This window comes from Carassius auratus, chromosome 35, assembly GCF_003368295.1.
Source record: "Carassius auratus strain Wakin chromosome 35, ASM336829v1, whole genome shotgun sequence".
Lineage (NCBI taxonomy): Eukaryota > Metazoa > Chordata > Actinopteri > Cypriniformes > Cyprinidae > Carassius > Carassius auratus.
In genome coordinates, this window is record NC_039277.1 from 14,132,619 (window position 1) to 14,155,218 (window position 22,600).

General features: G+C 35.5%; 1 protein-coding gene across 1 annotated transcript in view; it reads left to right on the top strand.

Moving 5' to 3' along the window:
- The first annotated feature begins 9,641 nt into the window (after window positions 1-9,641).
- LOC113054527 (CXADR-like membrane protein) overlaps window positions 9,642-22,600 on the top strand; it is a 48,874-nt gene continuing 35,915 nt past the window's right edge. The window contains exon 1 of the mRNA XM_026220137.1: window positions 9,642-9,937. Coding sequence (XP_026075922.1) covers window positions 9,907-9,937 — 31 coding nt within the window. The 5' untranslated portion in view covers window positions 9,642-9,906. The remainder of the gene's footprint in view (window positions 9,938-22,600) is intronic.

The following is a 22,600-nucleotide window of genomic DNA, read 5'->3' on the forward strand; positions in this document are numbered from 1 at the left end:
TTGATGGGATTCCATTTTGGTCCATTTTTTACTTTGTCCAATTGTCTATTTTTGACCAAAATCTATTGAACATGCATACTTTTATTAGTTAACCCTTCAGAACTTGTGATCAAAAACTTCCCAGCAAGACCAAGAATAGGTCTCCGGCTTGGCCCCTTTCTCTTCATCATACTGAGATTGGTTTGTGTGCTTGTACTGGTGTTTTTGTGTATGTGTGTGTGTGTGTGTGTGTGTGTGTGTGTCTGTGTGTGTCTGTGTGTGTGTGTATGTGTGTGTGTGTTTACCACACCGAATTGCTGCATTTTTGCTGACCATCTGCTTTATTGTGTGTCCTTCAGGGACTGTTCCCCTAAGTAAGAGTCCAACACACCCTATAAGAGTCAATATCTACCCTCACACTCTCAAAACACCTACAACGCTTTTTAAAAATGCAATGCTCTCTGAGTACACAAACATCTGGGTTATCAGACAATGTAACTGCACCTACTGATTAGGATTTATATTGAATGTTACAGCACAACTGTTAACTGATTATAATGTCTTTATTCTCTCTTGTGTACAGTAGGTGTTACTGATAATCTCGACAGTCATAGTGCAGGTAAATTGCCTCAGTATTGTGTATTTCAGTGCAGCTGTGCAGGAAACTGAGCTTCAAGGTGACTTCTGTAGCTGCGCTGGAGCCAGAGCCACAGAATGTTTCTGAGACGGATCAGTTACAGGGTGACAAATTCAGCACTGAATCACAACTAGTCCTAGGACCTCTCACTGTCACTTCCTCTCTCTCTCTCTTTCCCATTACTTAGACCACAAATCAATGCTCATGGCGTGTTTCTCATGTCAGCCTCCATATCATGTAATATTTATGAGATATAAAATAATTGATGCATGCAGAATAGGTAAACAAAAATAGAGGTTGAAGTCAAGTTATGAAGTCAAAATGTACTCTATTTATTTATATTATAATAGATTGCTTTAAAAATAAAATTAATAAAAAATAAAATAAATAAAAAAATTACACACTACTTTTCAAAAGTTTGTGTTCAGTAAGAGTTTATTTATTTACTTAGAAAAAGATAAATCATTTTAATGATTAAGGATGCATTAAATTAATTAAAAAAAAAAGTGTCAGTAAATGCATTCATTATGTTACAGAATATTTGTTTCATTAAAATGCTGTTCTTTTTAACTTCATGAATTCTAAAAAACTTTTTACTGTATTTTTGTATTTTCTTCTTTCAAAACATTACAAAATCTTCCCAACCCTGTTAGTCTGTCTGTCTGCCCATCCATCGACAAATAAATTGAAGTGTAAATACATTGTCAAAAAAATATATAAAGTCAAAACTAGTGCAAACTTGTGCTCTTACATCATTTAATTGAATGCAGGTAAAACGTGGGTGGCATCCATTAGTATCTTGGTTCATGGAAAAAATCAACTGTGTTTTGTCAGAGAAGGAGGAGTAAAATCAGACTGGTGTAGTGTGTGTTTGGTCTCTCTGTCAATGCTTTTAGAGTCAGTATGCTGTTGCTGTGTGTCCTGGATGGTCAGAGCAGAGCTGTAATCTGGGATCTCATCTGGGTGAAGGGCCGCTGGTGTCAGTGGAGTGGATGTGAGAGCTATTACAGTACTGAAGCAAACGGAATCTCGAAGTGAATTGTGGCCGGGAGCCATGTGCCTCATGGAGGGGGTGAAAAAGTTCATGCTGAAACTTAAACTGTAGATTCTTCCCTAAAATGACTTTAATGGTGAACTAGAATTTCAGAGTTCAGAACTTTTAATTTTTATTTCAAGTGTAATAAATGAACCGATAGTGATATCGTCTCAGTTATGCTCAGTCTGAGTTTTCTGTCTTTGCTTTCTCCCTGCCTGTCAGTTTCAGAATTTTGTTACCATGGTAACTGATATGATTAGTAATTCCATGCAGCTGTGTCTTAAGTAGCTCGCTTTGTTTGTTCCATGTTTTAAGTCCTTGTGTTTCATTTTGAGTTTTGTCCTGTCTCATGGATGCTGCCATGTGCTTGTATTACCTATGACTTAGATTAAAGACTTTTTGGAAACTTAATTTTCTTTGTGCGTTTGTACACAACGTATCATGACAGATCGCCTGTTTGGCTCACTTAATCAGACTATACCAAAATTATATATATATATATATATACCAAATTGAACATGCAAAATTTTAATTAGTTTGCAGTTTTTGTTCATTTCAAAGCAATGTTTGCATTTCAGTCTTCACTTCACTGTTGGAAAGTAGGAAAAATGTTGTTCTGGAGATCTTTTATTCAGTTAAACAGTAGGGTTTTGGAAATGAACAGCATGTTTAACTGCACAAAGCCTGGCAGAGTGGCTCTCTGTTGTATTGAGTCATTTGATAACTGTAACATGTCTCAGACTATACTGAAATCCAGGGGTCCCACGCGTGGCTTCACAGGAGATTCAGAGCTATTTTGGCAGGAAATTTGGGTCAGTGGTTTATTGTCCTCTTTAACCAGCGTCTAACATACACTGAAATATACAACAGAAATTATTTGAATCTATCAGTTGCTCTGGGTTGTGTTCACGGTGTGTGTGTGTGTTCACTGCTGTGTGTGTGCACTTTGTATGGGTTAAATGCAGAGCACTAATTCTGATTATGGCTCACCATACTTGGCTGTATGTCACTTCACTAAAAGCACAAGAGTTCAGGAAATAATCTAATTTCTTTGTACAAAACCCCAACAGACCTTTTCTATCTTGATGGACTGGCATTAACATATCAAAAAAATATTCACTTTAATTTTTGTGTGCATTCAATAAGGTTTTACAAGAAAATACAATTTCAGTCTTTCTACTTCAACATTTAATTTCAGTGTGTTACTTGTTTATTCTTTGTAATTATTTGTAAAATTTGCTAATAATTTTTTAAGTGAAAATTATTTCTACACCATTTATTTTTATTTTTTATATTTTTTAATCAGAATCTATCAATTGGGACCAATGCATAAGTCCAGACGACCATTAGAGGACTAGGACCTAGAGGAAAATTAAGTCACACTCTTCTTTGTAAACTTTTTTCATAGTTATTTATAACGATGTAAATGTATTTATACTTATTATTTTGTATAATTATTTGAACGTATATAAGATGGTGTATTACATTATCTACATGCATGTATGGAACCTGAAGGAGGAAAATTAATTGCTGGGTCTAAAAATTATTTCTGCTCTAAAATTCTGAAGTGAACATTTTTCATTTTGCGTTAGCCAAAGTTAAACATTCCAGCTTTGACAAATGTGCTCAGAGCACACACTTCTGATTCACATTTACTGTAGCCAACTGTTTGCTTGGACTTAATTAAGGGCGGTTTGTTTGGAAAGACATGACAGCAGCAGCCGACCAATGGGCTATTGCGAAACTAATCCTCCTTAAATATTATTCTCATATCCTTCCCAAGTAACTCATCACTCGTTCAGCTAGTGAGGGCAAACAATGTGAGCAGAATACTCCTACTGCTTTGAGAGATGTGAAATCCATGGCCATTAGGACTGGACCACTGCAGCAACCTCATCTGCAAGTCTAATGATGTTGGCCGTTCATGCCGTTGCAGTGTTTAATGAATTTAAATAACCCAATTTCAACAATGACATGCGTGTGCGGGGAGATTGATGTGCCTGTCAGTTAAGGAGGGTTTGTCTGATGATGTGGGATCCCATCTCACTGTAGTTCCCATAATGCACTGCTGGAAATGGGGGGAGGGGGTTGTTAAGCGAGGTTACGCCGTTACTCATCTAACATAAAAATGCCATGAATGCTAAAGCTTACACATACAATGCACACCTACTGATAAAGAAAATTGCTAAATTAATCACTTGAGGTTAATTAGTGCAAAACCTAGTCTGACGTTTGGAAATAATCCTGTCAGAGCTCTTGATTGTTTGCATGGCTTGCGGAGATGATTGCTCATTTTATTAATTCTACACTTGACAATAGAATTGTTTAATACATGATTAGTCTTATTGATGATTCATCAGTGCAGGTATTTCATGTTGACTTTAAGAAGCTTTTTCTGTAGCACACTATAATAGACTTCAATGTTTATTTTATAAAATTTGCTTACTAAAATTTCATGCTCATTCCTAATGCATTAATTTTCATGTAAACAATATTAACCAAATTAATAAATACATTTATTAATACCTTGTTGTACAGTGTTCTATCTGATCTGGCCATTACAAATGACCTTTATCGTTGTAGCCTAGTCATGTGGATTCATTCATATTTTCGGCTGGTTTAAAACAAGTTAGTTTAGATTTTACAACAAGTTACCTAATATGTATTTTTACACTGTAGACATCAGTCAAACATACTTAAACTCTGAATTTAATGTATTCATATATTAATAAACATTTATTAAATAAATTATTTTATTGATGTATGTTACTGCTATTTGAGCATTAAAAATGGCATTCATTGGTGTCATGTTGATTCATTCATATTACATAATTTTTGGACTTTAAACTGTTTATATTAACCACATTTTTTTTACAGTGTGATGTATATCGACATACTTAATTGCTTTTTATATATTGTGTTAGTAATATTAAATTGCATCTATTTTTTTTACCGTTTTTCAGATTATAAATATTCATACAAAGACATTTTCTAAACTGCAACAAATGCAATATTCCTTTGAGGCTTAGTTCTATCACTGTTTTTAATACTCTCTATTGGCGTGTGTTGTTTATATCTTGTATTTGGATAATTTCATGCATAGTTTTCTGTCTGTTGTGCTTGGGCTTCTTTTTTTTCTAAATAAAATGAATGACTTTCCTAATACTTGCCCTCATGTTGAGCGTCTGTTTCCACTCAGTTTGATGAGCTCAGGTTTGGCACAAACACTAAATAAAAAAAAAAAAAACCTCCAGACATCCCTGAAAGCAATCACTTTAATTAAAATTCGCAACACAGCGGTGTATGTATACAATACTCTGATACTGTTTCTTGTCTTCCATATAGAAAACTGACTTACATTTATCTTTTTCTTTTCTTTTTTTATCAGGGGTCTCCAAGAAAGTAGACAGCAAATAAGCTCACTAGGTTTTTGGAACAAGACACTCATTTTCATTGTTCTTTCTCTGAGGCCTTGAAAATGGTCTTTGAGAAAATAGACCTAATCTTTGAAAGGGAATTGAATTGCAAGGCCTTGGATTTTTTGCCTTTCCTTTCATTTAGTCGGTGTTCCCGGGGATATTAACGTTGCATTGTCCCCAAGTAGACTTCTAAGAATCATTCTGTTTCAGAAATGGGCCATAAAAGCTTTGATTCACTCTGATCATCTAGGCAGCCACTTCATAGCTGTGTGCTGATTGTGCTTTCAGAATGAATCAAGGAAAAATACAAAGATGAACTGTGGTGCAGACCTCCAGTTTCCATCACCACAGATTCTAGCAAAACCACCGGCCAGAAAGATTAAGTACATGGAAAAATCTGTGGAAAAAGAATCATATTCCCACTTTCAAGTTAGGATATCTTTCAAATTCCTCCAATGTCATACCGGAGAAGGATTTTGATTAATCCCTGCTATGCTCTCAGGGAAGGTTATTAATTGAGTGGTTTGATGAATGAACACTTGCCTCTGAATTATGGGTATTCTGCAGCAGTAGAGAGCTTGCAGATTTACAGCGCTCTCCCTGGTGATGAAGGGTTTAACTTCTCGGTCTGAATCGCTAAAACCAGAGGAGGTTTTGGTAGAGAGTTGTTGTCTATCCTCACTTTAATGTGTTTGCCAGAAGACCACAGAGTAACAATTCAGAAAGAAAGCCCATTTCCATCTAAATCTGAAGCTGAAGTCTCATTGGCTGTTCAACGCACCATCACCCATTTTGCCCCTGACATTTTTCCAAGTCTTGGAAATGAATGAATGAATGGATTAATGGATTGTTTTAAAGTTTTAAGGCCTTCATGAATAATGCAATGACCTCGGTATGTTCTAAAGAAGCTTCGGAATTTCTTATAGGGACATGTGGACATTTTGTTTTTAGACATTTATTTTCTGTCTGACCTAAATTTAGTTGCTAAACTTGAGTGCCTTGTAACTGAGGCTGTGATGAATTAATAATTACGCCAAAGAACTTTGTCCTCAATCTTTAGAACTCAAAATAGTCGATTGATAGTGGAGTGAAACATATTGTACTTTTTATGGTTGGCTAAACCGCAAATAAGACTAACCTGGAAAGTCTTGCACTTGTCCTTCAAGCTGTCAGATGCTTTAAGATGGCAGCCTGTTCCAAAATATAAAATTCTGTAAAATCGGCATCTGTAGCAAACTGTAATCAGGTCATGGCAATAAGTCCTGTCCTCCTTCACTGCTCCTTTTCAGGAGGCCTTCATGAATAATCAGAGGGGGGAAAAACAGGCCACTGTTGATCTTTGAAGTTTTCCGTGCAACTAAAAATAATCCCATAATGCATTATAATGAAAAACTATTTGTTGGTTCCATCACTGCAGATGTAGTCCGAAAGCTTCAGCAGTACACAAACCAAAGTGCAGCTGCCTTTGAAAAGAAGCGGAGGACACTGTACTTGTGGTTATTTGAATTCGGATTGACATGTAGGGTCAGGGTTAGCCATCAGATAATCACATATGAGTATATATATATATATATATATATATATATATATATATACACACACACACACACACACACACACACACACACACACACACACACACACACACACACACACACAAATCCCAATGTTTTTAGCTAACTTGCACTTGTAACTTGTTTTTGTTGTTTCATTCCTAGCTTTGGGCTAAAAAACATGTCCGTTGTCCGTTGTCCATTGTCAATCGTATATGCGATGTCTAAAGCATAAACAAAGCGTTTTTCTGTTGGTCAGTGTGGTCAATTAGTTTAAACAACTTGAACCCTGAAGCACCGGAAAAAAAAATACAAATAAAATGCAAATAAGAAAAAAAAAAAAAAGGAACATTTGACAAAGAATGTTAAGTGCACCACCTTTACCCTTTCATTCGAGTTGCAGGTGTGACATATTAAATCTGTGAATCTACAGTATATATCTAGGCCTATATTTGTGGAAGATGTAAGTTTATTTATTTTATTTTATTTTATTGTTTTATTAAAACAGATCTGTACACCTCCTTTCAAATTTTACTAACAGATACTAAATGTCCTTAAATAAATACTTTTTTTGGCTATTTGCAAATCTGGTTAGATGCTAACTGCATTGCATTGGCCCTGTATGTGCACTTTTGGACTATGACAATAAAGACAATAAATCTAATCTAATCTAATAAAACAAATCTAAAAGAAAATGATATTATATGCCATCTTTCATGTTATTTCTGATATGTTTTTCTGTGGAACATTCTAGATTTCAATTAAAATTATAATAACCCAGGACTGTTCATAGTGTCCACATCTGTGATCTATAGAGCATCACAGTCCCGCCCACAGCTGGTGCCGGAAGTAAAATTTCAATGCAATTTCTGCATTGACATTTGGGGTATAAGCCATAAAAACGTAACCATACATGGTAGACTTAAAACCAGCTACGGCTGTACTAAGCGATAGTATATGCTCATATAAACGCAAAAGGATCATGGGGCACTAACCTTGTTTTGATATAAATGCCTTTTATTCGCGATGTCTTGGCTAAGTACTTCATTACCCACAATCCTGAACAATCCCACAGTGTTGCATCTGATTGGTGGAGCCATAGAGAGTAGGTGGAGCTCGTGTAACCGTCTGGTTAAACCCCGCGAAGGTCCGTGAAGACTGAAGATCATTAATAAAAAATAAAAAATAAAAACCTGTGTTACATTTTTGCACTGTAGATTTATCAGTACAATCATGATCTCCTTGGCTGCCATGAGAGTTTTGCAGGGGGGTTGGTAACTTAGCTAGGCTACAGTAGCCTTCATATGGTATGAGTCATATCAAGCATTTTATAATGCCTCTGTCAAAACAATATTTAGCCTAGGCATACCTTTTTGTGCATTTACTGAACATTTGTGTAATGGCAACGACATGTGTTGACGACTGAGCGGTGACTGCAGTCAGATACAAAGCACTGCACCATGTTGCTGACGTTATTGTTAACCACTTTCACACACGCACATATATAAAATACACGATGATAAATATAAAAATGAATACACAATACTTATATAAAACACTTTATTTACACGATTGTAAATTCACTACATTCACTATATAAAATAAAATTCACTGGAGGAAAAAGTTTGCGCGAGCGGCCGTCATCAGATTTGGAAGTCGATCAAAAGGCTCGTTGCCTCGTTCGCAGTCAATCAATCAATCAATCACCTTTATTTATATAGTGCTTTAAACAAAATACATTGCGTCAAAGCACTGAACAACATTCATTTGGGAAATAGTGTCTCAATAATGCAAAATGATAGTTAAAGGCAGTTTATCATTGAATTCAGTTATGTCATCTCTGTTCAGTTTAAATAGTGTCTGTTTTTATTTGCAATCAAGTCAATGATATCGCTGTAGATGAAGTGACCCCAACTAAGCAAGCCAAAGGCGACAGCGGCAAGGAACCGAAACTCCATCGGTGACAGAATGGAGAAAAAAACCTTGGGAGAAACCAGGCTCAGTTGGGGGGCCAGTTCTCCTCTGACCAGACGAGAACAGTAGTTCAATTCCATGCTGCAGCAAAGTTGTGGCTTCAGTTGAATTCAATGAGGCGCGGTGGTTTATGGGATGAGTAGTTCCTGCGCTCGAAATGAAAATATGTACACAGTCTTGTACCTTTGACTTTTTTTGGATTCTCTCTTAATTTTTTTACTCAAAATTATATGTTATATGCCTTATGAGTTCAGCCGTAGCTGGTTATCCTCACACATGCTCTAAAACTCTTTAGATACGGATTTTCCCGAAAGTCAATGGGAGAAATGAATGGGAAATTTACTTCCGGCACCAGAGCTCTCTCGGGCTGTGGGCGGGACTGTGATGCTCTATTGCGAATTGTTGATCACGTGACACCCGAGCTCGAAAATAGTTTGCCGCTAAAAATGTCAAAAGAGATTATAGCCAAGGTCTTAATTTCCATGTTTTTCTTCACACAAAACTATCACATGTCTACAGATTTAGAATATGATTATGGGCTACGTTTATGGTGATTTATCATTTGGAAATTGAATTTACATTTTCAGGTGAAGTATTTCTTTAATTGCCACATTACATTAAATGATGGATATGACCTTTAGGCTACTGTCTATGGATATGACCAGCCAAATTCGTATCCATTCGTATCTCTATTTATTAGCGGATAACTTTTTAGACTAGGCTATAGCATGTTTAATTGACTGTTAGCATAGCCTGCTTATATCATTAATTAATTAAAAATGTCATTCAATTTAGGTTCAACTTTTTATTTATAGGCTATATAATTATTTGAATATACATTAGTTAAGCGCAATGTTTGTTAATGGCTTTTAATTAAATCTAGGTTATTATAAAGTCTGGTTATTATAATTGCAGTAGGAGTAAAAGATTCGCATTCAGTGGTCATCTATACGTGTCCCGTAGGGAAATATGCAAAGGAAAGTGTTCTCCTTTAACTGCAGAGGTCTCCCCAACCCCTCACACACCTTCACCAGCCCGTGGTTCCTTCCTACACTGAGCAAGAGGCGGAGGAGAGGACGGAGATCGTAGATACGCATCCTTGTTGAAGTCGAGGAGAACTTCTCTTCGGAGGAAACGGGCGTTTGTGGAGGAGCTTCAGGACGTTTAGAGATGCTTTTGAGGGTCTCAGCCGGTGATATCGCTCTGTCCGTGGTCAGAACAAAACTGAGAGACCATCTCAATGACCCAATGTGCTCGTTTTGAGAAGCAAAGGAGACGTTTCTATAGGATTCTCAACACGGAGACGTGATGTCTGCCAGCGCGCGTGCCCTGCTCTTAGGTAAGTTTCCTCCTCATGCTTGTGAGTGATGTTTTTGCAGATCCTGTCAAATGTGATAAGTTGTACAGATTTGGTAGAGTTGAAGACTTTATAATAGTTGATAAAGCTCGTGATATCAATTGTTTTTACTAATGAGACTTGGAAATCACATTAGCGAAAAGCGATCAGATTGTGGCAAGCCGTGTTTCTTTAAACCAACTGATATCTATTTTTATTGACTACGTATTTGCAGTATTCCAATATGTTTTCGGTTTCATAGTAACTATTTTTTATTAGTATGCATTCTTATAGTGATTAGTATAGTGATTAATTCTTTCTAATTAGTCTAGTAATTCATTAATAGTATTTTTTTTCTATCCTGGTAACAAATTACATATTTTTTTTTTGCTATTTAATTTCATGGTGGAAGATGTGAATTATTTTCTTCCGATTCTATTCTAGTTGTTACTGGAATCTTTTTACGTTTTACTAGCTGCATTTTATTGTTTACTTGTCATTTCTCATGAACTAGTCAGAATACCTATTTTAAATTTCAAACGTATTATTAAAAAGTTATTAAATGTTAAAGTGGCATGTCATAACCAGGTATATCTTTCTTTGTGTGTTGTATTATTCTGCATCAGTAGATAGTATGAAAACATTTATTAATGCCTTCCTGTCCATTAATTAAGTTATGCTTTCATTTGTTGTCCGCAAGTGGTCTTAAATGCATGCATTTTCAGCCTTTTCATAAACACTGCATTGCAATTTTTTTAATACATGAATTTGAAGTTTAAAGTGATTTACTTTGACTTTTTTCTTCAAATCTTCATACTTCTATAACTGAGACATTTTATGTTAGAATAACAAAAAACAACTTTTAAGCCCAAAAGCTCTTTAAATGTCAAAAGTCTCTTACCATGCCTGTCAATTATATTCCGTTAGAATAAAATAGGCCAGTCATTCAAACCAGCATTGTGAACAAAGAATGATTTGTGATGTAAAATGTTGCTGTTATCATGTCAGGGTATCTTATGTTTTCCTTTCAGTCCTCTGTAAAATGATTTGTCCTGCACACAGAGCAAATCGCATCATTTGATGAATGTCTAATACTATTGTGGCAACTGTTTAGAATAGTTTGAAGTGTTTGGATATTGGATCTTAAAGAAATGTGACTCAGCAACCTTATATAGGCATCATTCTAGATATACTGTAACTAGATTTGCATGCCCTTAAGGAAATGGCAGTTCTTAGTTGCATGTCAGCAAAATAATAATAGTATAGTTTTAGGAAAGCTTAAGTTTTAGGCTTTGGTTCTGCGTGAATAAAATGTCGCTTCAGCCCTAAACTTTGCTGTTGTCATGATGTTTATGTGTGTCTTGTTTCCAGCTGCGTGAGAATCAATACACGAGCCTGAAGTGTGTAAGTCATTTTACTGGTTATGTGATATATTTCAGAGGGGATCTATAGGGTGAGACTCGGTTTTATCCACTGGGTAGTGATTGTATTGTAAAAATTGTTAAGAGTCGTCTGGAGCAGAGTGGATGAAAATTAAAATGGCTTGATGTCAGATGCTGAAAAGAACATTTCAGAGGCAGAGCAAGTTGTTGTACTTTGATGGAAAATTGCAGTAACAAGCACTTTTTGATTTGAAATAACCGACACCGATAAATTATTCGTAATAAGACTACAAATATGTAATTAAAGGATGTAATGACAACCTGTGTGCTTGTTGTGACAAGACAATAAGCGGCAGAGAGAGATGCGAGGCGCTTGAACCCCAGACTATAACGCACATACAGGAGCAAACGCCACAGCAATTATCATGATGAGCGCTTTCATTAGTTGCATTAAAACAACCGTGCTAGACAAGCCGTGCAAACAACACCATCTTCCACACCATGCAGATACGCCAACGCAACACAACTGAATTTTTATTGGTTTGGGCTTTCTTCTTTAAATAATTGATCATTGTTTAATAGTAAAGAACATCCTATTCCCTGTAGCAGCAATTATCACTCCTGTCTTTTTGTTTGATTGTTTTCTCAACTCACCGTTGCTCACATATTCTAGAAAGGCTGGAGAGATTGATTGAAACTAATGTTATTATTCAGTTTGAAGTGTTCAGTATTATTCAGTTCTGCATGCTCATTTCCACTGTATATATTTAGATTTGCCATCGTTTAATGTTCACTAAAATAAATAATAATAACAATAATAGCTAAGAATTTAACAACATATAATTCACAAAAAATAATATGTATTTTACACACACACAAATTGTTTGTAGCATTTGAATCTAATTGTGTTAGTGTTTTATTTTTATGTATTCTGACAACGAATTATTAAATATTAACAAAAGCCTGTTATTCATTTTAATTATCATCCATAAAATAATTATTCCCTTATCGGTATGAGCCGGGATTTTAATATGGGTGCATCCCTATATAAACAAAAGCTTTTGCATTGCTTAACATCCACTTTTGTTGCAGCATCTCAAATAAAGGGTGCGTTATGAAGCAGATCTCAGATCAGTCTATTTTTAGACAGATCTCCGGGGGCAGCAAAGTATCTGTCAAGTATAAAGATGACATGGGCATCTAGAACCAGAGGTCAGGAAGTGACATCCTGCTGTGTGCTGCCTTCCCTCTTACTCTCACTCTCTCTCTGTCTCTCTCTCTCTCCGCCCTGTGAATGTTACTGTCAAACACACTTTAATAACAAAAGCGTTCTGAAATATGGAGTATCTCCTTACTTGACCTCCGTGTCTCTAACCCTACCCTTGATGAGACCACAACCCATTCACTGCCCATTCACCACCAGCCTTTACTTAAACAAATGCAATGAGATAATGGGATCACTTGCATGCTGTGAAAGAACAATGTTTCTTTGTGTCATAGTAAATGGTTTTCTCTGTAATAGTTCATGGCAAAATTACATGAATATTTAATCGTTTGTTTATAATTTATTAATTTATGCTTGCTAAATGGATGTCCCTGCATTACTTTTTTAGATACTATAAATACTGTATAGTGGCTTCAGTAATGAAACCATTTGTACAAAGAAACTCAATACACTTCCCACAGGATTATGATCCACATTAAAGCTCCAACAACAAAGAGCTGGGAGTGACTAGCCTGAGTTTGCATGTTTTTGGATGGCTCTGGTATTTTAGTAACTTGATTCAGAAACTGAAGTGTGTTTTTTTTCCAGCAACTAGCTCTAATTTATGTAGCTCCTGATGAGCCTGGCTTTACATGGGCCGTGTCAGCTGTCTGTGTGCGTCCTCACGGGGCTCCAGCCCTGTCTTTAATCAGTACAGCAGATCACAGCAGGGCCGGCCCTCACTGAGAGCTGTGTCATTCCATTCAGAGAAATCACAGTGACATCCTTTCTCCCATCAGACACACAGCACCAGCCACTTACCTCCTCTGTATTCACACACACACACAGTTTAACATGCACAGACCCACACACATGCTGATATCAATCACCCAGCTGTACATGTGCACAACACATCCAGGAAACAGTCCGGCAGAGTTCCTGTATGTGTGAGAGTGTGATGGACTCTTGTGATGGGTGTCATGAATGTGTGATAGCATGTGAACCATGTCTTACTGACTTACCCTTGAAGAACAAGTGATGAATAGAAGATGAAAATAATAAAGAGTACTCTCAAAATAAATAAATGTATGAAGCAAATCGGCATATTAGAATTTTTTTTGAAGGATCATGTGAGACTGAAGACCGGCAGAATGCTGAATATTCAACTTTGCACCACAGGAATAATTTGCATTTTAAAATGTATTCAAATAGAAAATAGTACTTTGCCCCACAGCATTACTGTTTTTATTTGATATTTAGTAAACAATATCAAATATTACTCTTTCTTTCTTTCTTTCTTTCTTTCTTTCTTTTTTTCTTTCTTCATTCCTTCCTTTCTTCCTTCCTTCCTTCCTTCTTTCCGTCCTTCCTTCATTTTTTTTAAATAAACAATTTCAAAAATAATAATAATAAAAAATGAGTAGTGACAAATAGAATTTTGAGTAGAAAGACTAGATAGTATTTTCTTGTAAAACATTCTCCAATAAATTGTCTTGTTTACAATTGTTTTATAGTTTGTACACACACACACACATACACACACACACACACACACACACACACACACAGGAAAAAAGTATTTCAAGTGACATTTTGCCTGGATAGTTTTTTTGGTGTAAAGTTAAGATATGTTTTGATTAGACTTATTATTGAATTAGTGGTGAAACAATGTTTTATATCAATATCATTTATTATTATTATTATTATTATTATTATTGATGATGATGATGATTATAATTATTAACCTACATCTGGATATTTGGATTTTTTTAACTACTGTATGCATATTTAATAATAATATTTTTTTTTATTAGGGTTAGGGTATTAGTGTATGTTGGTCATCATTGTTTTTTAGTGTCTCATTGCACAGTCCATTCTGACCTACAAATCTCACAGCACTGAGGGACATGGGTAAAGAAATCATTCTTCAAGAGACACGTTTCTTTAAAAACCGGGCTGGGAAAACAAGGACTAGTATGGAATATTTTTCTAAGATTTTAGTGCCAAGAATGAAAACTGAATTCACTCTTAACATTTATTAACTCTGCTGTCCACTTAAAAAACATGTCGTGCATTTGATAAATGAGCAGAACCTTTTAATATGCGAAGCCAGACAAACAAAGAGTGATGGATGTGTTTAAATGTATTAATTAATCTTGCACATTACTTACAATTTAGTGTCTATGAATAACATCTGCTGTCGATTAACACAGAAAATAATAAAAAAACAAAAAAATAATTTGTAATAGTGTACAATGGAGACCTGGCAAACCGGCTGGAAGTTAGAAAAGCAGAAATATGAAGCTTGATTATTTATTTTTTCTTTTTAAAAGCACTTATGTGAATAGTTTTTTGAGCTGTCTAAATATTTTTTCTGGTTATGCATTTCTGACGCATAACGTTGTAGTTGGCTCACATACTGGAAGAAGCTAATGAGGTTTTCTCCTTCTCTCCCTACATTTATAATTTTTTTTTTTCAGAACATATGGCACCAGCACTTCTGTTTTTTTACAAGTCATTAGGCATAACTTCTTAATGAAATTGAGCCGTTTCACTGCACTGCACATGTGTGATTTTTTCTTTGCTCTAATTGCTCCTGTTGCATCAATGGATTCTGTTACGCACCTACAGAAACAAAAGCAGCAGCAGTTTTTGCCATCTCACATCGCTCTCTCCTTCACGGCTAATACACCCAGAAGGAACACCCGCAGACTGTGTTTGGCAACTTTCTGATTATGGTGCAGGATTCAAGATGTATTTAATATTCGGTGTCCCTTGAACATAATACAGCACAGAAAGTGCTGGGAAAATGGTAGTTTATTTGATATGTTTTTGGGCTTTTGCCACTCTTTAAAGATGTATAGCATGAAACTGAAGGGACATTGCAGTGGAAAGACAGATGGAATGGGATTATGGCACAGACTAAAGGCCCGTTCACACCAAGCACGATAACTATAAAGATAATGATAAAGATATAGTTCTAAAAATCGTTCTCAATATTAAAGAATAGCAGAGTCCATACTACAACTGTAACGATAAAAGCATAGAGAAACGGTATTGTTGGAATCATTTTTTTCGAGCTGATGAACGATTGACATCCAATCAGAATCCATCCTGCTATAAGGGCTCGAGGATTTAAAGCGGCAGACGCACGTGCACTCAGAATAAACAGACAATATCGTTCGCTGGTGTGAACGCTAATAATGTTATCTTTATAGTTATCGTTCTTGGTGTGAACGGGGCTTTAATCAATCCCATTGCTGCATCCCATCCTAAATAGTATGCAAACTTAAAATTAGTGCATCCTAAATCACTGTATAGGATATAAGGCCTGGGTGATATGACCAAAAACATTATCACAGTATGTCAATATTTATATTTAGTAACAATTAATGGTGATGGAAATGCGCATGTTTTTTAGACCTTAGCAAATGTAAACAAGATTTTGCTTTGTTTTGTTATTGATATAAACTTACTTTTGATATAAACCAATGATATGAATCAATAAACATTTAACAAATATTTATAAAATGTTTAAAATGTAATCAGATAAAAAAATAACAATTAATTTACAACAAAACTTTAATTTTTTTATATTTTGTCATGTATAATGCTGCACAACAGGAGTGTATAAAAATGTTGATGAAGAATGTTTTGGTGGTATGATATTCCTTTAAAATGACAATATTATTATTAGTACTTCGAGAATAACATTTTAGTTTGCAATAGTAATTTATTCAAGTTAGACCGAACTTATATATTGGCGGTTTATTTCAGTGTGTATTTGGTGGAAGTGTTTTTTTTTTTTTTCAAATGAAATGTTGTCATTTTTGTGAAGTGACTCTCAGAGCAGCTCTGGAGATGAAGTACATGAAACGACAGATGCTGGAAACACAGTCAGCATCACATGGGTTTGAGTTTGCCACTCATTCACACAGAGACACGCATGTCCACGTATTATTAGCGGCATGCACTGACTGGTATTTGTCATGTCTATTTCTGCTGTGTAATAGGCTGATTGATTCATCAGTATTGTGTAAAAATGGCCAGATCATACATTTTATTACAAACTTGATATGAGCCATATAAGAAATAGTTTTCAAAAAAACATAACAGGTTGAATTCACACAGTTTCCGCTTCTAAACGGCCTGCCTGAAATAACCCGAGTCTCTTGTCAGTAAAATTTGGGTTCAGCCTCCCCAGCCCTCGGGAGCTGACACCTTCCTCCTATTGTTAGTTAAATACTGAGGGCTTTGTGTGTGTGCTGTGAAAACTGTATTTTAAAAGGACTGTCTGGTGTTATTTGCGGTACGGAGGAGGACGAGTCAATACAGGTGCTGCTGCGGCCGCGTGTTGGGCTGCTGTTTCCTACTGCGTCTATTCTGAGCAGCTTTACCTTGGCGTTCATGCGGTGTGACAGCTTAACTGCAGTGTGCATCCCTACTGGAACAGATGAAAGGCGAAGGTCTCGCTCAGATGCCTGGTCTTCCTCAGCGTGAGACCAAATCTGGCATTTAAAAAGAGGCATGTCATTTACAGTACTGCGTCCAGCAGCAGAGGAAAAACAAGTTCCTGGGAGAAATCTGGCATGGGATAAAGGTTATGTTGATGAGGTTGGTTTTGTTTTATTTTATTATTTATAGACCAAGCTGAATTTCTAATAGAAAGATATTAAGTTTTATTGGCTCTGAGGATTAAGGTGGTTTAAAGGGATATTTCAAAAAAAAAAAAAAAAAAAATCGCTTAATGTCGTTTCAAACCTGTATGATGTTAATTCCTCTGTGAAAACAAAATGGAGAAGTTCAGCAGTATGTTAACGTTGCTGTTTTCAGTGTACAATGAAAGTGCTTGTAAGTAAATGTAGTCCATTGGTTCAATTCACGTTTATTTGTTTAGCGCTTTTCACAATACAAATCATTGCAAAGCAGCTTCACAGAATATGTGATCGCTTTGTGAGAGAAAAAGACCTGGGTTATTACATTTAACTGTAACTAAAACCATAAACAGATGTAACTTTGTTAACGGAAATAAAATAAAATAAAAATATATAGAAAATGTTACATTTAATTTCAGCTAGTTGCCAATGAAACATTTTTATTTAGTTTAACGATGTACAAAAATAACATCAAATAATACAACTGAAGAAAAAAAAATACATAGACGTTAAAAAAGCTAATTAAAATGACAAATCCACAACAAATTATTAAAAATGAAAATGGAGTCAGCACCGATTGCCTTGTAAAAGAGTAGCAGCAACATTCAGTATGAACCTACTGCCAACCATCTGTTGTGATGAGCAGAAAAAAGAACAACATTAGGATGAGCAAGTAATGCCTATTTCTTTAATCACTGAACATCATAGCCAAGGTCTGTCCTGAAGTCACAATAACAAGAAATCCATTGAGGCGAGCAGGATGGTATGGAATAACAAGGGTCTTCCATTGGCTGAAGGTCTCTTGATTAAATAAACGTTACTCATGTCAACAGCGTATGTCTCTTTCTCTCTCTCCATTGACCTCTCCTCTGTACCGTTCCTGTGACTTAAACTAATGCTGAAACCAGGGCAGAGTTTCCACTGCCTTCCCTTAATGAGCTGATTAAGTCAGTGGCTTGCAGTTTTAAAGTAGCTGTAGGTAGGCAGAGGAATTCTCAGCAAACATGCGGACTTTAGATTCGCATGGAAGAGCTTCTATGACATTACTTGGGTGCCACAGAGAAAAGGAGATTTATAAAGAGATTTTTTTTAAAGCAGTATGCAATGTTTTCAACACTGAGAATAAGTCATGTATTTTGAGCACCAAATCAGAACAATAGAAGTCTGCATTACTGAATGAACTTTGCCATCACAAGAATAAATTATGTTTTAAAAATATATTAAAATAGAAAACTGTTATTTTAAATGATAATAATATTTGACAATATTACTGTTTTAAATGTATTTTTAATCAATTAAATGCATTAAATGGAATGAATAAGAGACTCCTTTAAGAAAATAAAAAACAAAAACTGAACCGTAAGTGGACCAGACATTATGCCAGTCAAAAGTTTGGCTAGACCAACAGAAAGAACTGCATTAGCACATCTTATGTTACACAGATCATTTAATGATGATTGTTTTAATCTAGTGTGTCAGTGCTGCATCTAAAAACCTAAACAGGCACTTTAAACATAAAACAACAGTTGAAAGGTGTCTTCAAGGGAAGTTCCTCTTTTACGTGCGAGGATCTACATAACACAGGAGATTTTGACCAACTTTGACAGCGTCGTCCGATCTTGTCTGACTCATGTGAGATGAGTGATGCATGAGGGGTCTGATGATAATGAGTCTGCATTCTTTGATGTCATGGATCAGCATTAGAAAGGTCCAAGATGACCTTGCGCTATGCAAACGCGGGACACTTCACTCTTCATAAGGGGAATGACTGTATAGATTCTATGTGCTTCCTGGAGTACGTGAGCGGAAAGTTAGCTGGAGGGACCGACTGTGTGTGTGTGACTGCTCATTCCATGCTGTGAATGTGTGAGAGACAGATGTCAAGGTTATCTGACATGAAGGCACAGTGCATTCTGCCATCAGCGTGTGATCTTCAGAAAAGCAGAGGAAGAAAGTGGCAGGTGTAAAGGAATACTAGGCTTCTGCTCACTGCACAACACACAATATATGATATACTTTCTATTATTTTAAGTTAGCAAATTAAACAGAATGCACGGGGTCCAAAATGTATGTCTTTGGAAAAATTACAGCCGTTTCTTACCAGCAGTGTTTTTTAATTTAGATTTTGTTGTATAAATAATGTTATTAATTAGGCATTTGTCATCATGTACTGACCTTGCTGTTCCAAACAAGGACTATAATTATTTTGCATTTTACTTTAAGTTTTTGTGTGAAAATTGCAGCTTTTGTCAGTCTGATCTAATAATGAGTTCAAAGGTTGCTTTTAAAATCAAGGCCTTTAATACTTCTGATTTATTCACGAATGGATGGATGATGAGCACAGTGCTTTGTGGGATATAGTACAATATAGGCAGAAGTTAGAATATTTGATTTCTTTCATTATCTGCCAAATTGCCACTGTCTTCTCTTCTAAGTAGAGCCAGGTGTTTGACAGGTTTGTCTCTTTCTCTTCTACTTTCTTTCAGTACTCTGGCTTAGCTGGAGAGCTTTATCTCAGAGGACATCACATCAGACCCCTCCCCTCACTCTGTTATATTACAGCATGTCATGTTCCCCATTTAAATATCAGTTGGACTAAAGATGCCATCACTGCAGCATGATCACATCCTCTGTCCGTGACACTTTTATGAGAGGCAGAGCGAGACTGTAATCACGGGACACACAACCACACTTACTGTCCTGTTAGATTGAATGGAAATAAATCCAGGTTACATTTCGTTAAAAAACACAGAAATTATGTTTGAAAATAGAGCCTTTTAAGAGCCTTTAAGATATTCTGCATTTTGTGCATGTACTTTACAATAATTTAGTCACAAATTCTCATGACCATAATATAATTTATATATATATATATATATATATATATATATATATATATATATATATATATATATATATATATATATATATATATATATATATATGAAAATTCTGAGAATTTTAATTCTGTCATTAATTACATACCTTCACGTCGTTCCAAACCCGTAAGACCTTCGATCATCTTCGAAATACAAATGAAGATATTTTTTATGAAATCCGAATGCGTTCTGATCCTGCATGGACAGCAAGAGAACTACCACATTCAAAGCCTAGAAATGAAGTAAGGACATCATTAAAATAGTCCATGTGACATCACTGTTTCAACTGTAATTTTATGAAGCTATGAGAATACTTTTTACAGTATGCACAAAGAAAACAAAAATGATGACTTTATTCAACAATTCTTCTCTTCTGTGTCAATGTCAGCAGCACCACATGTGTGTGTGTGTGTGTGTGTGTGTGTGTGACTCTGGACCACAAAACTTAAGTCGCTGGGGTATATTTGTAGCAATAGCCAAAAATACAAAATTAATTATAATCAAAATTATAGATTTTTTTATCTTTTATCTTTTTTTATCTTTAGTATTTTAAGTAAAGATCATGTTCCAAGAAGATAATTCGCAAGGGTCCTTACGAAATCAATGCAAAACTGCTGCGCTAATTTATTTATTTCCAGTCTCACGTATGGGAGAAACAAAGAGAAGTTAATTAGAAAAAAGACACACTCAGGCTGACCCTGAATTTTTTGTCCTTTTTAACAGAAACATCCCCTTTATGACAGAATGTTTGCTCCACCCCAGTTAAATGCTTTATTTCTGTGTTCAATTACAGAAAAGAAGTGTGCATCAACACTAAAGCCACATGCTTTTGCATAAATTGGGTTTGGAGACACAATCAATAAAACATAAATTCTAATTGCTAAAGGTCACTTATTGAGCTCATTTCCACAGTAACAGGATTTAAGTACATCCCCAAAGCTTCTGACTAATTTTAACATGACGACTGCGCACTAGCGATCAATTACCAGCGTGATGTAATCAATTCAAAATGAATAAAGAAATAACCTAATAAATATTGACTCATTTCTCGAGTTTATTGAAGTAAGCACTCTTTATGCATTAATTCTCATATTTTGTCATACATTTGTCGTTTTGAAGAAATTGTTCTTTAGTTTCTTTTAAAACTCAGGCAATATCTTTACTATCTTTTTTGACTAATTACTTGCCCAAAACAAGTTTTTTTAACATAACAATTGATTAAAAATGGTTTTAAAGTATAAATGAAGTCATTTTTATAACTGGATATGGCATGCAGTGTAATGAGGTCATGTGACATCTTTTGCTTTTGACATTTTGTGAGGAACAGACTGAAATTGATGTTGTTATTCACTTAAAAACATCTGACATTTGCACCCAAAGCTGCATTTTAAAGCTATGGTGGAGGGCATCTTAATTACCCATCATCCCAGTGGTAAACGAATGACACACAGTCCATGGTCTGGCCAGATGCAGCGGGTGAGATGATGTCAGTGCCCAGGTGTTTGCTTGCTGTGAAGCCTTCCTGATGCTAATACTGTGTCGACTTATGTAGTTTTGTGAACAGCAGCAGTTTTTCTCTCTCTTTTCTTCTATCGGGTTCAGGTTTGTTGTGATGGCTCTGTAATGAGCTCACACTATTATGCCTGCTCATAATAACTCCCAAAATGTTCATATCTCTCTACAGTCTCCAGTGGATGTTGGCACAGGCCTTTGAAGTTCTCTCGCACTATTCTGAGTTCACTCATGTGATTCATTTAGTTCTACTTTTGGGTCCTCCGTTTTCTCTGCACTCCTGATGCAAATACGAGAGGCGTCAGAGCGCCAATTAACTCTAAAGCTCATTAGAAAACTAAACAGAATGGAGTGGCACCTACAGTAAACACAGAGGAGCAGATTTGTTTGGATTTTTAAGTTCTCTGCTCTTTTTCCCAGAGTTCCGAAGCGTTTATTAAGAGGTGGTTGGAAAAGTATTTCAAATTATTTCACAATGAACTTCCATTATCCTTCTATTAGTCCCATAAAATGATTTATGCTGCAGCTGCTTTGTTACAGACTTTCCTCAGGCATTTTTGGGTTCCAAATGAATATTTAACAAAAACAGCCTTTCACCCCAATGAATTTAGGTAGATTTAGTTTTCTCTTCTTGCGTTGAGATCATTTTATTTCTTTTCTTTTTTTATGCATATGACTCATGCACTGTATTCCCGGTCTGTCAGTTCTTAATAAATAAAAACATCAGTAATAGCTATCAAATGCAACTCAAAGCCACTTGGACGTCTAATCTGGTTCAAAATGTTTTTATGCATCGAATTTGAATATGCAAATATACAAATTAGATTTATAAGCTTTTAGGGCAAGATTTTCAATGAATAGCATCTTTCATTTTAGCTCCTCAGACAAAATTGATGTTGGACTACTGTTTGGAGCTTGACAGTCACAGGACACTGAATTTTCCCATTGTACAGGCCAGTGTTACTATTTTAGTTTTTATTAATATTTTTACATTATAATTTTTATATTTTAATTTTTATTTTACTCTTGTTGTT